This window comes from Exophiala viscosa, assembly GCF_022695815.1.
Source record: "Exophiala viscosa unplaced genomic scaffold EDD37scaffold_2, whole genome shotgun sequence".
NCBI lineage: Eukaryota > Fungi > Ascomycota > Eurotiomycetes > Chaetothyriales > Herpotrichiellaceae > Exophiala > Exophiala viscosa.
The window spans coordinates 2998219-3012561 of record NW_026944354.1 but is presented as its reverse complement, the minus strand read 5'-3'; the positions used below and the strand labels follow the sequence as shown (position 1 = coordinate 3012561).

General features: G+C 51.0%; 5 protein-coding genes across 5 annotated transcripts; 2 read left to right on the top strand and 3 right to left on the bottom strand.

Moving 5' to 3' along the window:
• Positions 1-988: 988 nt before the first annotated feature.
• Positions 989-4306, top strand: EDD37DRAFT_606498 (uncharacterized protein; the record flags this gene model as incomplete). The annotated part of the gene is made up of 4 exons (XM_062814894.1): positions 989-1051; positions 1113-1921; positions 1971-2234; positions 2284-4306. The coding sequence occupies 4 exons, from the start codon at positions 989-991 to the stop codon at positions 4304-4306; spliced, it is 3159 nt and encodes a 1052-aa protein (XP_062673594.1).
• Positions 4307-4786: 480 nt separating this feature from the next.
• Positions 4787-7128, bottom strand: EDD37DRAFT_273137 (origin recognition complex subunit 3). Its single transcript, XM_062810966.1, has 2 exons — positions 6980-7128; positions 4787-6932 (listed from the first exon to the last, which is right to left on the bottom strand). The coding sequence occupies exons 1-2, from the start codon at positions 7019-7021 to the stop codon at positions 4833-4835; spliced, it is 2142 nt and encodes a 713-aa protein (XP_062673593.1). The 5' UTR covers positions 7022-7128; the 3' UTR covers positions 4787-4832.
• On the top strand, positions 6992-9922 carry EDD37DRAFT_273130 (uncharacterized protein). The gene has a single exon (XM_062810965.1). The coding sequence runs from the start codon at positions 7237-7239 to the stop codon at positions 9799-9801; it is 2565 nt and encodes an 854-aa protein (XP_062673592.1). The 5' UTR covers positions 6992-7236; the 3' UTR covers positions 9802-9922.
• On the bottom strand, positions 9922-11011 carry EDD37DRAFT_273152 (Pre protein translocase subunit Sec66-domain-containing protein). The gene has a single exon (XM_062810967.1). It carries the CDS (start codon positions 10772-10774, stop codon positions 10043-10045), a length of 732 nt encoding a protein of 243 aa, XP_062673591.1. The 5' UTR covers positions 10775-11011; the 3' UTR covers positions 9922-10042.
• A 558-nt stretch (positions 11012-11569) lies between these two features.
• On the bottom strand, positions 11570-14206 carry EDD37DRAFT_663348 (uncharacterized protein; the record flags this gene model as incomplete). The annotated part of the gene is made up of 3 exons (XM_062819188.1): positions 13121-14206; positions 12738-13046; positions 11570-12688 (listed from the first exon to the last, which is right to left on the bottom strand). The coding sequence occupies exons 1-3, from the start codon at positions 13745-13747 to the stop codon at positions 11570-11572; spliced, it is 2055 nt and encodes a 684-aa protein (XP_062673590.1). The 5' UTR covers positions 13748-14206.
• Positions 14207-14343: the final 137 nt, after the last annotated feature.

Sequence of the window (14343 nt, the reverse complement as noted above, 5' to 3'; positions counted from 1 at the left end):
ATGGTTTGGACGTTTTGTCTGGCCATAAGATCATTACTGTAGTAATACCAAGGGTTACCAAACAATACCACCGTTAGTGTCTTTAGTGTACCGGTACACGACCAGTGAGGACTCGGTACCAAGCTCAACACGGTAATCTTGACTGGGTTAATTCCGTCATTTCTGCATGTGGCCCGCGGTTGTCGTTTCTGTGAACATTTGTGAATTCCTTGAGTCTGCCTGCTCACCGGTCACAACCACATCCAACATCCCACAACTGCACTCGTCCAATTCACCACCACGCCGAGTCCCGGAATTCATCACTTTTCCCGTCCACTACCTGTTCCAATCGATATCTACTGAACTCGTGTTTCTTTGAGAGGAAACCATGACCTTCATCTTCCAAGATCCCGTCCGCTGAGTCCCGATAGCCCGGGCTTGGGGCTGGCCTGGTCAGGCTCAAAAAGCACCGTATGTCCTCTCTCGATCCTACACAGCCCCAAGTATCACCACCACAACTCCCACTCAACCTCGCTTCTTACGATATTTCTCTCCTCACACGGCTGCCCCAGCCCCTTGTTCTCGTTTGCCCTTTTCCTCAGGAGTCCTTACATTCAGCCTCGGTCACGCCTCACTCTCGCCCGGCAGAAACTAAGTTGGGCTAATATCCTTTCCAGGTTATAGCCATTGGCTGAACTCAACCTGGGTGACGGCAGCAAGCCATAGGCGGATTTCAGTCTGATCGATAGAGGGCTGAGCAGCCTCGAGGACTCTCCATCGAAAACATACTGCACGAGTTTGTCCCGGTTGGATATCAGCCCACCTCTGCTTGTTCCAGCATCATCATCTTTGGCAGTTGGATTGAGATCGATCAACGGTGAGTCATGTTCTCCTGTCAATGGTGTCGTTCGCCTCATTCATTCTCATCATACTTCGCTTAATATTTTGATTCCAATACGTTGCTGATCGAAGATAGCTAGCCATAGTCCCACCTGCGGGAGCCGTCAACATGGCTTCAGGTTCCAGGCTTGGGTACCAACAAGGCTCTGGACGGGTTCGAGTCGACTCTGATGTAAGTGTCACACCGCCCTGTGAGGAATTTCATATCAGCCATCGTCTGACCCCCATTCCAGCCCTTTATTCTACTTCACCATGCTGGCGGAGCAACTCTGCTCGACACAGCCTCTGCCGCGGACACAGATTTGATCGGGGTCCAGTCCCAATTACCCGGAATGAACTCTGCCAGTGATGACACGTCCACGATATATCCATCGCCTGCTGGCTACCACTCCTCGGAATATTCTGATCCTTTCATGCCTTTTCTTTCGAGTGACGATTCCCAAGGCAACTTCCAGTATCTTGCTCCTGACTCTGACTTGAACTCGCCCCTGTCTCCGAGTTCCCAGCATACTCCTCTTCAAGCTGTTGGTGATTCCAGTCACAATTCTAGTTCTCTTCAGCTACAGAGCCAGCCTGGGGATCAAGGACCGTGGACACAATTAGACGTTTTCAGACGACGGAGTTCTCCCTTGCCGGACAACACCACTACTCATCTACTTGAACATCCACAACGTCTGAATACACCTACCCATCGACCGCGACATTCGTCCGCCAGTGGAGAGGTGTCGAACGGAGATTCTGGCTACTTCACTGGATCGCGCAAGTCACATCATGGGTTCGAGTCTGTGACAGGTCTTTTCGGAGAACAGATGGATCCTCGGGAACAGAATTATACCCAAGTACCTCAATTCAATATACCGCAAGGAGCCGGATATGTCTCCTCTGCCTCAGCGACCATCATTACTCAGGCTGACTACAACCACAACAATCTACCTCCGCCTCCATATACTCTGACTCCGCAAGATATCCAGCCGGCCCAGGAGAACATGGCCTTATACTGCCCCGAATGCGACTGGCACGCAAAGACAAATTCCGATTTCAAGTATGTTCTCCATCTAAGTAATCGTGTTCTCTGCCACTGACCGTACCAGGAAACACAACGCCCGCCATGAGCGACGACATGTTTGTCCGCTTAGTGGATGCTCTCGTAAAGGCAAAGGCTTTGCTACATCCAACGATCTTGACAGACACCTGAAGACCGTTCACCAAATCAATAGGCGGCGTGGTAGCAAGTACTTCAAGTGCTTTTCGGAAGGTTGTACAAAAGCAGACAAGCAATGGCCCCGGCAGGACAATTTCAAGCAACATCTCATTAAAATGCATCCAGGTGAGGATGTGGAGGTGTTGTTAAGAATGTAGGTTATTCTCAATTGTATCTCAAGCATTATACTGACCTTCGAACAGATCTAACGACTGGTTCGCGCAGCATGGACATCAGGCGCACAATGAGCCACAGGATGACACACAGTCAAACACGGCTCCTGATGAGATGGACATTGACAGTTCCAATGTGTCTGTTACACAGCAGTTTCCAGCATATCCAGCAGACAACTTCATGTTCCCGATGGGCAATGCACTGCAGCACGAGTTTAACTTGAATTCCCAGCCTTTCGACCCAGGCTTTGCTGTTACACCAACCCCTCGACATACAACTCGGGGACAACACCGGCGCCGTGTTTCGACCTCGGCAACTGGCTCTCGTCCACAAGCACAGTTTCCACTTCCTCCTCTCGACACCAGCAACGTGGGCCAATTCTCAACCCCCATGCAAAGGACAAAATCATCACAAGCCTACCAACTGCAGTATCCCGACGCTGGACCGTTCCAGAGCAACACGCTTTATCATGTGGGACACGTTTCCATACCTGATTCTTCTTGGACCAATCTAGAGCCATATTTGCCGAACATGAGGCCTGATTATCCTGTCAAGTATACTGTCGAGAATCAGCAGATCTTTAGGACCAAAGGTCCCCATACAGTGGCCAACCCCTCCTTTGATGTAAATAGGATGACAGATGTTCCTTCTCCACTGGAACCACAACCTTCGATGCTGAACGAGCTGAGGGGACAACAAGACGACTTTCTGATGAATACGACGGGTGGTGTGGCGAGTGAAAGTGTCACTCCTATCTCGCCGCAGCAGAGCTTTCAATGCAAAATAACACCTCCGGATAATGAAGGCAAGCCAAACGAGGCAGAGCTTACTAGGCTTCGTGATCTTGCAGAGGACATCCACAAATTCGTCGACGATTACAAAAAGTCAAAGCCTGACTCACCACTGCCAATCGAAGACATTTTCAGTCGCGTCAGACTTACTATGGGTTCGCTGAGCAGCGTTGGGAGCTCATCAGTGAGTCGTGTTACTGGCGAAGCCGACACTGAAAGTGCTGTGAGCAAGACATCCCCAATTACCAGGGAGGGTGTCCATGTATGCCCAGTTTGCCGCAAGACGAAGAAGCGTCCGAGTAAATTGAAGAAGCATATGCAGCGACACGAAAAGCCCTATGGATGTACGCATGATGGATGCTACGGCAAGACATTCGGCAGCAAGAGTGACTGGCAACGACACGAGCGAGGCTGCACCATTATGCCTCAACAGCAAGATTGCTGGCGTTGTTTCAAATGTCACGATGTATGTTGGGATCAGGGAGAGTACATTCGTCACATGATCAATGTGCACTCCATCAAGCAAGTGGAGAAGACTCCGTACAGCCCCAGACATCAGCGCATTGCCAGGAACTACGAGGGCCCTTTCTGGTGTGGGTTCTGCAACAAGATCATCCCGCTTCCGCATCAAAAGCAGGGCGTCGAGGCGTTCAATCTCAGGTCTGACCACATCGCCGAACACTTCACAAAGGAGAAGAAGAGCATCAAGGACTGGATTGAGCTGACCGGCCACGGGATGACCAAAGAACTTCGCAGCAAGGAAGGACAAGGGCAGAACCCTTCTTCTGCGATTGCCATCCAGGAAGACGACAATTGTATCTTGTCGCCTGAACTCGAGAGCGCAGGTACACAATCGTCCTCGTCCATGCAAAGCGGAATGTTTGGAGAGCAAGTCTTCTACCCGCAGTCTCAGTCTTCGTCCTTGGGCATCGTGGGCTTCAACAATCACCAACAGTTGCAGTTCAGTAACCCATTCCAGAGTCTGCTGCAGCAGCAACAGATCATGACGGGCCAGATGGAGATGAGCACGGCAGGTCGGCAAGCACCAGGTCAGATGAACCCTATGCATGCCCATGCCGACCCGGCACGGCAAAGGCGACATCATCAACAACCCCGCAAGCGCACACAGCAGCTGGCCCAGTCCGTCGAGTGTTGTCAGTGCTCGGTTCCTGCCAATGTAATGCTCAGCAAGGTTTGTATTTGTGACCACCTGTTTTGCGACTTTTGCAAATACCGGGGAGCTCCCAAGGATGATCACTGATCGATGATAAAGAGATGGGTATATGCACGACACGATAACGATGGCAATGTTGCTGATGATGAAGTGATGTGGTGTCATGTTTTCACCGTTCGGTGTAATTGTTCGGGTGATGTATTTTTATCAGACTATATGTACTTTTCGATGAGGCGGCGCACAGTTGGATTCGGCGGTCACGGTGCAGGAGACAGTATGACAGCATGCGCGCAGGAGTCATACAGCTATTCAGTGGCTTGAAGGATTTCTTGTTTGTCGTTGCCGTCTGCTGGGAAGGCTTTTATGATACCTATTATCATGCCGGCTACGAGCAGGCCTTTTTTGGATTCTGGGTTTGGTCATTGGGTTTTGGTCTAGGACTTTGGTTTTGGTCTTTGAGATACCAGCGGCTACGATTACAGCGACAGCCACGACCACGGTGCATGGTCCACCATCGATAGTTGCTTGCTTGCTTGCTTGATTGTTGAGCCCGCATGATTGTTGACGACATCATGATATGCGAGCCCCTGATATACTATAACTATACTATACTTTACAAGCCCATCCACGCTGTCTTCGCGATACAATCGACCCCGGGCTTCCTCTTACTCTGCTTGATAAGTCCGAGATGTCGCAACTCGGCGAGCGAGCGATAGAACAGTGCCAGCGCTTTCCGTTCCGTAGCTTCTTCTATAGTCTCCTCTTCGCCCTCGCCAGCGTCTTTCGCGCCATTTGCCTGTTCCTCCTCAAGTGATGGGGCAACAGTGTCGCGAAATGCATCCCACAGGTCACGCACGTTGATCACCGTGCCTGCTTCGTTGAGCATGCTGAGAAGCAGACTCGTTGGTGGAAGAGAGGATTTGTCGAGGACACCGTGGTGCGTCGTGGCCACACAGCATTCGCAGCCTAGATAGTCTGCTGGTTTTGTTAAGGCTCGTTCGAGAGAATAGCGGGCGCGTGGATTGACAATGGCTGAGAGTGGGTGCTTGAGGTTGTAGGTGTAGGCTTCGGACATGAACGTCGTCCATGGTGGCGATGCCTTACTAAGAATTGTGGTTATACCAGTCAGGTATTCACGAACAAGGGGTATAAAATACTCCAGAAGTTGCGGAAGGGCTTGCTCTGACATCTTGGAGTTTAGTGACTTTTGGAATGCAGCGAGCATTGGCATATCGTTGTCGGAGTCGTCAGGGTCTCCCGGGAATGTTTTGGAGTTATTGTGATTATCCATGGTGGTTGACACGGCGGTTATGAGGGCTTTGAGTTGCTCGATGCTGGAGATACCTTCAAGGGACGATTCCATGGTTTCGTGGATTTCGGACTCGGTTAATCTGGTGAGTGAGGCCAGAAATTGGACCTGAGATTCCAGCGGTGGTAGAGCCGTGGGACCGGCTAGATGTTGGTATAGCTGTTGTAAAAATTTTATCGCTCTCAGATTGTCTCCCATGTCCTCTTTTTGAGAACACACTACTTCGACGACTTCTTCCTCTAGTACCGCGTCTGACTTGATTAAGTCCCGGGCACGTCGTCTCTCTTCGGCGGTGCCTTTGGCAAGGGATTCGCAATGAACTTTGAAACCTGGGGTATTGCGGATCGCTTGAGCTAATGATGGAAGCATAGGGACTTTGAACTCGTCGGACGATACGCCCAGAGCAGCCAAGGGGTTTGCGAAGAAGTGAGACATGAACACATATTTGATGGTTCTCGCAAAACTGTCCACCGTCGTGCTTTGATCTTGTGCCAGCTCCGCGAGCACATTGAGTGTAGAAGGGCCGAGAAATAGGTGCGGATCCTCACATTGAGCAGCGGAGTAGACCTCGAAAAGGGGGTCATGTTGTTTCGCGGAGCTAGTTGGTTGAAAGATCCGGGCGTCGAGAAGACTGATGGTAGACCTAGGGAGTCGCGATTCGAAGAGTTCAACCGTGGTAGATATTCCAAACAACAAGACGAACGGAATACGGTCGGACCAGGAGTGAAAGGTTGAAATGAGTTCGGACAAAATGCCAGTGTCGAAGGCTTCAATGTCGAGAATTGAGACAATTATTCTGGATATGCCCCTTTTTTCCATGTACCGTTGAAGCAGTTCAAGGTCAAAGTTCATTGGGATCATGGCTTTGGTTTCAGCAAGAAAGTTCGTGTAGACGTCCACACCCTCTTTCTGACATAGAGCAAACTTGATGACATTTTTCAGCGCTGTTTGCAGGTTGGGAGCGTGACTAGGCTGAAGTTCAATGAGCAATGCCGACGAGTCTGGCAATTCTCTCTCCCTCCAGCTCCGGAGGAGACGTCGTTGCGTGTTCGTGCCTGGAGGAGAAGTGATCAAGCCGGTCTTGATTCTGCCATGTAACCGGGATGGTGAGTCGCTACTCGTGTACTCAAAAATGTCGCTGATGAAGCCATGGTCCACCTGGTCGGCGATTGCGACAATCCTGTGCTGCTGTCGCCCCCAGATTGTTCGGAACAGATGCTGTCTTAATTGTCTGGCCTCTGTAGACTCTTGCCCTCCGAGCAGACTGGGCCACGTAGAATCTTCATGGACCTCTGGTATCCCTGTTTCACAACCACCAGATGTATTTAGCCTTCTCTTTTTCTTTGGCCGATGGTCGATCTCCTCGTCCTGCTCGGCCGCAGCGGGCTTGAAGATGTAACACCCCTGGTCCCCGTCAGCAACGAGATTCTCGAACGAAGATATTGACCTACTGTGAAAGTGTTGTCGTCTACATCAATGTCTTCAGCCTCCATCTCCGGTCAATTTATCGGGTATTGGTGGAAAGATTGATCGACGCGCTCCGGCGGGCGTGTTTAATTGAAGTCGCGTTCTCCGCATCATCTTTACTTATGGGGCAGCGGCGACCAAAGACAAAAATCATTTGGGGAACTTTTTTCAACCGCATTGCTCTTGCAACATCTCATTCAATTGTCCGAACTACGTTTGTAAAAGCGAGTTTGCGTTATTCATGCGCGGCATATGCCATCTCTCGAGAAGATGGCACCAGCAGTTTTCGCTCTCTCCGAGCTTTCGGGGTCACCAAACTTGCCTACAATCTCTACAACCTGTCCGCCATCTTAGGCAACCGGCTCGATCGCGCCTACCACGTTCTCCGGCCCCCTCTTCAGTTCCTTCGGTCGCTCCGGTCAAGGTGAACGAGTATGAACAGTACGGCAACGATGCGTCCACGAGAGTCAAGGTCCATGACTACCTGGCGGAGGAGGGCGAACAGATGAGGGCGCAGCTGGACGAGTTGGATCGGGATCTGGCTCTGATGAAAGAAGGACCATTTGGACCCAATAGCGAGTTCATCCAATCTTTCCCTCCCGATGAAAGAGAGGAACTCCTGAAAGCTTTGGAAGAGGAAGGGGTCATGGCTCCTGACATTGACGACATGCTCACTGCCGAAGATCTCGAAGAGGTCGCAAGAGACGAGAAGACATCACGGCGACTGGCGGAGGAGAAAGATCCGCTAAAAGTCACACTGAGTATTCCTTCGAAAGACAAAATATATGTCAAGCGCTTCAATAAGGTTCTGCATGAGGCTGGTCAGTCTGGGGCAAAGGACAAAGACTATTTCACCTTGTGGAAATGGTACCTGCGATGTCAACAACATGTCTCCAACTTTGCTGTCATCATTCCGGAAGATGTCTGGCATTTCTTATGGAAGACACAAACCACTAGGTTTTACAGGCCCAAACATCTTGCAATGTTGGGGAAAGATATGATTAGGGTGGATGTCCAACTCGAGGATCAAGAATTGGTCCAATATATCGATGCTCTCGAGGATACTGGGGACATTGCTGCTGCTGCCGAAACTTGGGAAGCGCAGAAGTCTCGACTAGGAAACAACAACGAGTTAGCAGAGACGTTCTGGACGACGGGTATTCGAATCTATGTGGCTCTCGGCAAGCCTCAGAAAGCACAGAACCTCGCATTTGAGTGTTACGATCACACGACTATGGTCGATCCGGAAGTTCTGGTCATGGTCATATCGGCCTGGGCAAAAAGCCAAAGGGAGTCTGCTCCGACCAAAGCCTGGTCCTGCTACTTGGACCTCCGCAAAAGACTGGAGCGCAATGAGGACGAACAGACTAGCCTAAGAGTGCTCGGTCGTGTCAGTGGTGCCTTACTTGAGGCTGGCCGCACAGAACTTGCTTCCGCAGTTTTCAAGGACATGTACTTGCTCAAGTATAAATCGGCCTTCGACTCTTGGACATTCTTCCAAGATATGGCCAAAAGCTTGCCGAACTCTGCATCACCCGGCGAGGATATAGTCAACAAGATCGGACTTGCCTCGTTGGCTTTCCTTCCACGAAACTTCTACAATCGATTCTTCTTCGGATCATGGATCAAGTGGCTGATTGGCGAAGGTAGACTTGACGAAGCTGCACAAGTGGTTGAGCTCATGTATGAGCGTGGGACGAGGCCTGATGCACGGCACTTGAATGGGCTGGTAGCGGCCTGGCTTCGTGAGGGCTCCCCAACTTCCAGAAAGTCTGCAGAGGACACTGCTTGGGCAATGATTCGAGAACGAGTTGAAATGGTCAAAAAGCGGCAGGCGAAGACAACCATTAGCAACCCTTCTTCCCCAAAAGAACGCACAATCGACGCAGCTCAAATACCGCCATTTCTTCGTCGAGGTGCCCCGGCAGCGACAATTGAGACATTCTCAATCCTGTTGCAACACTACACTCGTCGTTCGGATTTGGAGAACGCCAGTCGCGTTACTGATGTGATGTTGGGTCCTGCTCAAATGAAACCGAATGCATTCATTATGAATCACTGGCTGTACGCATCACTTCGCTCTGGCCAGGCAGAAGAGGTATGGACTCGATATTTGAACCTCAAGGAGACGATTTCACCTGATCTTGAGACGTTTTGCGCGCTGTGGGATACAGCAAAAGCTTGTTACACGCCTCCCAATTCACATCAGAATGCATTTCCAGACGCACGGAGCTTGTTTGCTGAGATGCAGGGTTGGCTCCGAGTAATCGAGCCCAGGAGGAGGGAGTTGGTCAAAGCTGATTTCTCCCCTGAACTATATGAACAGATTATACGATGTTTCTGTCTCTTGTCCGACCCCAACGGCGTTCTCTGCGCGCTGTATGGTCTGCGCGAGTCCTTCGGCATGCTGCCTCACGAAGAAGTCATCCGCCTGATTATCGTATCGGTGGCGCGGTCGTTCTGGTCCGACTTTGTTGGGCCTCAACAGCGGCGTGCATCCAACATGCGGAAGATGAAGCATCTGCACTATCAAAGCGCCGTCAAGACTCTTACCGAGATCATCGTGACGATGATGGACAGGAAGCTGGCAGACGGGGATATGGATCCCGAGCAGATCGAAGACATCGAAAGTAAGCCTGCTCAAGAACTCCGATTCGATGTCTTGACCTCGTTTCTTTGCATGGTAGTCGAGAAGAGGTCAAAGGGCGTCAGTGATATCTCCGAACAAGTATCTGCCGTGGCGCAAGAGATGAAGGCTTCTGTCTCCCAAGAGATATTTATCAGGCGTGACTGGGACAAGATGTAGGGGAGGAGATATAGTCTTCACTATGCAAGACCCATCTTGTTCACATATCAGCCTTGAACATACTGTATTCATAGCACATTAAGAAGCCATATTTCACTCCACCCTAAGGGTATGCCAGTACTCCAGACTCGGGCTTTTTGGTTGACTGCCGACCCGCTATGCGCGCTCATGAAGAAATCCCTGTGTCAGGGAAGCAAATAGACATGTTAATACAGGTGACGGTGCCCAGGTATTCTCAATCTCATTTCTTTCCCTTTTTCTTCTTGCTCTTGCCGCCTCCACCGGGTGTCGTAGGTTCAGTAGCAGGAGTCTCGACAATAACACCATCCTCATCACTACTTGCAGCCTTGACCGGTATCATCTTTTGTGGCGTGGCAGCTGGCTCTACGACCACCGAAGAGGGCTGTCCCAGCACATCACCATCACCTTCTAATTCTCGTCGTGACTTCTCTCTCTGCGCATTCCAAGCCTCCTTCTCCGCCGGCAACCTCGTTTTGATCACCTCCAGTTTTTCCCGTAACAGTTTGTTTGGCACCATCTCACTTGCGCTCTGGAAGATACTTGACCCCCAATTCGGCGCCAACGCGTTAGCCTCAGCAACCACATCTTTCAACTCGATCTCAAGTTCTTGCTCCGCACGCTGTAAACGCTGGAAGATCTCGTCGCCTACGACGCCGCGCTGGAGAAGTTGGGCGAGTGCCGGTTTCCGTGTGCGCACCTCCATTATCCGCTGGATGTCTTCGTTCGCTCTGGCCAACAAGGCGGCGCGAAGCACGCTCTCGGGAACTTTTTGGTCGTCTTGTAGATGGAGTAGTGATAGGTAGATGTTGCGGGTGGTGTGAGGGCCGAAGTAAGGGGCCAACCGTAGTTTGGAGTTGACTTGTCTTTGGCGGTAGAGGTGTGAGAAGGTCGCCATCGAGCCGATGAGAATGCCTAAGTAGGCTATGGGGCCGAGGAGGGAGAGGTACTGCATCTTGAGAACGGTGCTCGTGCTTCTTTTTAGGTCGTGCTCATGGGCTAGTGAGATCGTGGGTGCGGATCTTCTGAAGCGAGAAAACAGAGGGAGACTTTGAGGTGTGGAGGCTCAAGTTTGGCGGACTTCGGTGGATGTGTATGTGTGTGCTCTTGTTTTATCGAAAGCGTGAAGGGAGGACCTTGTCAAATCTGCGGAGTAGAAAACAAGGGAAATATATCTCATGCGCGGAAGAGGACAACTCGTGCAAAAGACCGAAACAGTCGTTAACATTCTTTATCGATAAGGCGCCTTCTTGGCGACCTCTGACCAAGTCCATGCCTGCTCACGTGTCAGGCTCGCAGAGCTTAGGGCCCCCTAGCCGTGAGAAGCCCCTAAAGACCCGCTTCTTCGATGACCGGGAACTCATCAAAAGTTATCCTCCTTACTTACTTCCCTTGACTTTGCGGCACATCTTCATTAATCTCTATGCTGATATATGATTCTATTGATACTCCGTAAATATACGAATACACACCACAGTATAGTTTGGTCCACAGACCTTATCTACTTTCTCAATTCGACTCCTCGTTCATCCATATAATCGCCCCTTATCCCGTTTTCTGATATTACCAATCTTTTGCCTGCAAGGGCTAGTGCTAACGCCGCTGTCGCCAATTGCAAGGAGGCCAACCTCTTCATCACCCTTCACGTCCTGCAATGCAATGACGAGGTCTTTGTTAGCTCTTGCCACGTCGCTCGAGTCAGTTGTGCTCATGGCGTTCTTCAGTAAATGTGCCGTGTGCGGATTCAATCTCAGCGTAGTCGTGAAGATGTTGAGCAGGTCGGGGCCAACGCATGCGATCTTCGCAGCGAATCCTGCGAACCCGTGATGAGAAGGATAAACGAGGCAATAAAGGTGATGGCAAACCACCAAGGCTCACATTCGTACACGATCAAGTCCTGTTCGAATGTGGCGTTCGAGGGGCTAATGTTCATCCTGTAATCGTTCCAGCAGTCGTTTGCCGTCTGCCCAGACAAGAAAGCAGCTGGACTGCCTTGAGGAATGGTGGCATTGTACGCTCTCGACCCAATCGTTGCTTGCCAGTATGTATTGAACAAACGTCGCATCCGGCGGACGACATCTTCCGGGTTCAATTCATATAGCTTTGGAGCTAGCCCTTCCGATATATAGTACTCGCCGCCCGAGAGATTAGCAAGGCGCATGGGAGCATTCCCAGTGAATGGGAAAGCCTCAGAACCACCCATGTAGTTCAGAGATGGGGCTGCTTGCGGTGCAACATTATAACTCCAATCCATCGCAGCTTGTGCCCGGAGGCTTGGATATAAGGTTGGAATATTGTCATGTGCATTCTCGTTTCCCGTTGGGAAGAAGGGACCCCACCATTCGACGTACCCATCAGTTGAAGCATTAGGAGGTCCATCGATGGAGCTCTGCCGCGCTGCTACTGCGCGGCACGCGAATCCCTCGCAAGTCATTTTGATGTCGATCCGAGAAGGTTCAAGCGTGCAACGGGCGATATTCACGTTCGATGTCGAACTCGGGTTAACAATGAATCTGCTTAGGCCATCCCCTGACCAGGATACGAAGGCCATCTTTATCGAGCGTGATCTCGGCACATCCGCAGCAAGCTCCCACCCGTTGAAAAATACCCACCACTGATTGGGTGTGTCGGACATCGTCGACCCCTGCAGCCATACCTGGGTTTGGTTCAGGAACTTCAGGCGAAAGGCTTCGGGTACTCCGGGTATCCAGTTCACGGTCCCATCGACGCCATAGACCTGCGAACAATTGATGTACCAGTAACGACTAGAAATTGTAGAATTGACACGCTGTCCCTCCTGCAACCCCGTGACTGGTAAGCCGAGGAGGGACGCCCAATCGGTCTCGTCATCATCAGGCACCGTTTTGAACTGATGGGTCAGGTTCTGTGCTTAATGACTCAAATGTTGGTATCTTGACGTTGCCCCAGGCATCCTGGGGACTTTGCTTGACGGATAATGGTGCTATTAGATTGGCGACATATATGCCATTGATGGTTGATGCCCAGTCAACAACCGCAAACCCATCTGAAACCATCCCGGAGTTCTGAGCGGAAGGATCTGCGTAGCCAATCTGACTATGGGTGAGATTTGTCGATGCTTTCGTCGACAAAAGTCTCAATGATGCCTGACCACCTAGTGGAGAGATCAGCCATAGCAGGACTAGCAGCAGACCAGCCACATCCAGGAACTGCAACCGCACTTGGGGGGCAATAGCGCCGAAGACCGACTGGGGGCCAGTGAGCTACTCCATGTGCTGATGGCTGTCATTGATTGCACGCGCTGACTGTATGGTCTACTCACCTTGAGCTCGCATCCCTGCTCGAGTCTGTAACGGGCAATGTTTCGCATACTCTGCCCAACCACTGCCGCAAAGACAAGAGGAAAGAAGGTGGGTGATATAATTGTCCATTCTTTGATGTTCTCGCCATACGCCGAGATCTCGCGGCCATGGAAAGTCCTTGCAAGGATTGCCAGGACCAAAAACGCTATCGGTAACAGACAAATGAGGAATTCGAGCACAAATCCGAATACTTTCGTAGCAGTGTATGGTCGGAGAGGTTGAGGAATGCCACCCAGCCCGCTCGGTACGCTAGAGAGGATCGCGGTAGGCTTTCTGCCAAGGTCTTCAGACCTTGATGGAGGATCCTGATACAAGAATGGCTCTTTTGAGGTGGAGGTGAACTCCTCGTGGTTCTGAGCAGAGTGATGTACGCCTTTGTTGCTATTGGGCGGTCCGTCAGTATCAGAGTCAACACTTGCTGAGACAGCGGTAATGGCATCGGAAAAGGACTCTGCAAAGGAATCAATCGTTCTCCGAAATAGTCCAGGACTGTCTTTAGACTGGAAATTGTCGTCTGCACTCACGAGCGGCATGTGCCTCGTAATCTGCCCCATATCACCATCGTCATGTCGAGGGTTGTATGACATTGCAAGACGCGAGCGGTAGGCGACAAGCTTGGTCCCAAACTTCGGCGTATAGCGTGAGGGATGTGATAAGGAATGCAGGTACTGTCAAGTGAAGAAGAGGAAGTGCCGCCCCTTTGCAGCATGTTCCTGCGACGGAACTTATACTAGGATGAGAAGCCCGGAAGACCCATCAGGCTGTAGACTGTCTCCAATTCCCCGTAGCTGCCAGCAGAGAAGGCGACCGAACGCGCGCTTGCGCAGAGGGGCTGAGCCCGGGACCATGAAGCCGTCTGCACGAGCAGACAGGCAGGCTCGCCATGGGCAAGAGGTATGGATTCCGTAAACCATTCTCATGACCTAATGTTGCACTTCATGTACCAGTACAGGCTTACTAACACTCTGTTAACATCTTCCATATATGCGGGGCACCGAGTCGTGCCAGGACCCTGGTCTTTGTAGTACTGGGGTAGAATATCATAAGTTAGTCAGTTGTGTTGTGAAGGTGTCGACCTGTTTTGGAAGGTGTACTAGCAGCTTATGGCTCAGCTTAGCGTGGCTGCCAAGATTGAGGAACCTCTACACGGACAGCCTAAGATTCGCGCAGAGGAGCCTATCAC

Bases quoted from the DNA above. Each gene is read 5' to 3' on its own strand.
- EDD37DRAFT_273137 (XM_062810966.1), bottom strand. From the start codon at position 7,021: ATGGAGGCTGAAGACATTGATGTAGACGACAACACTTTCACA. The intron at 6,933-6,979 runs GTAGGTCAATAT...GACGGGGACCAG, and splicing joins TAGACGACAACACTTTCACA to GGGTGTTACATCTTCAAGCC.
- EDD37DRAFT_273130 (XM_062810965.1), top strand. From the start codon at position 7,237: ATGCGCGGCATATGCCATCTCTCGAGAAGATGGCACCAGCAGTTTTCG.
- EDD37DRAFT_273152 (XM_062810967.1), bottom strand. From the start codon at position 10,774: ATGCAGTACCTCTCCCTCCTCGGCCCCATAGCCTACTTAGGCATTCTC.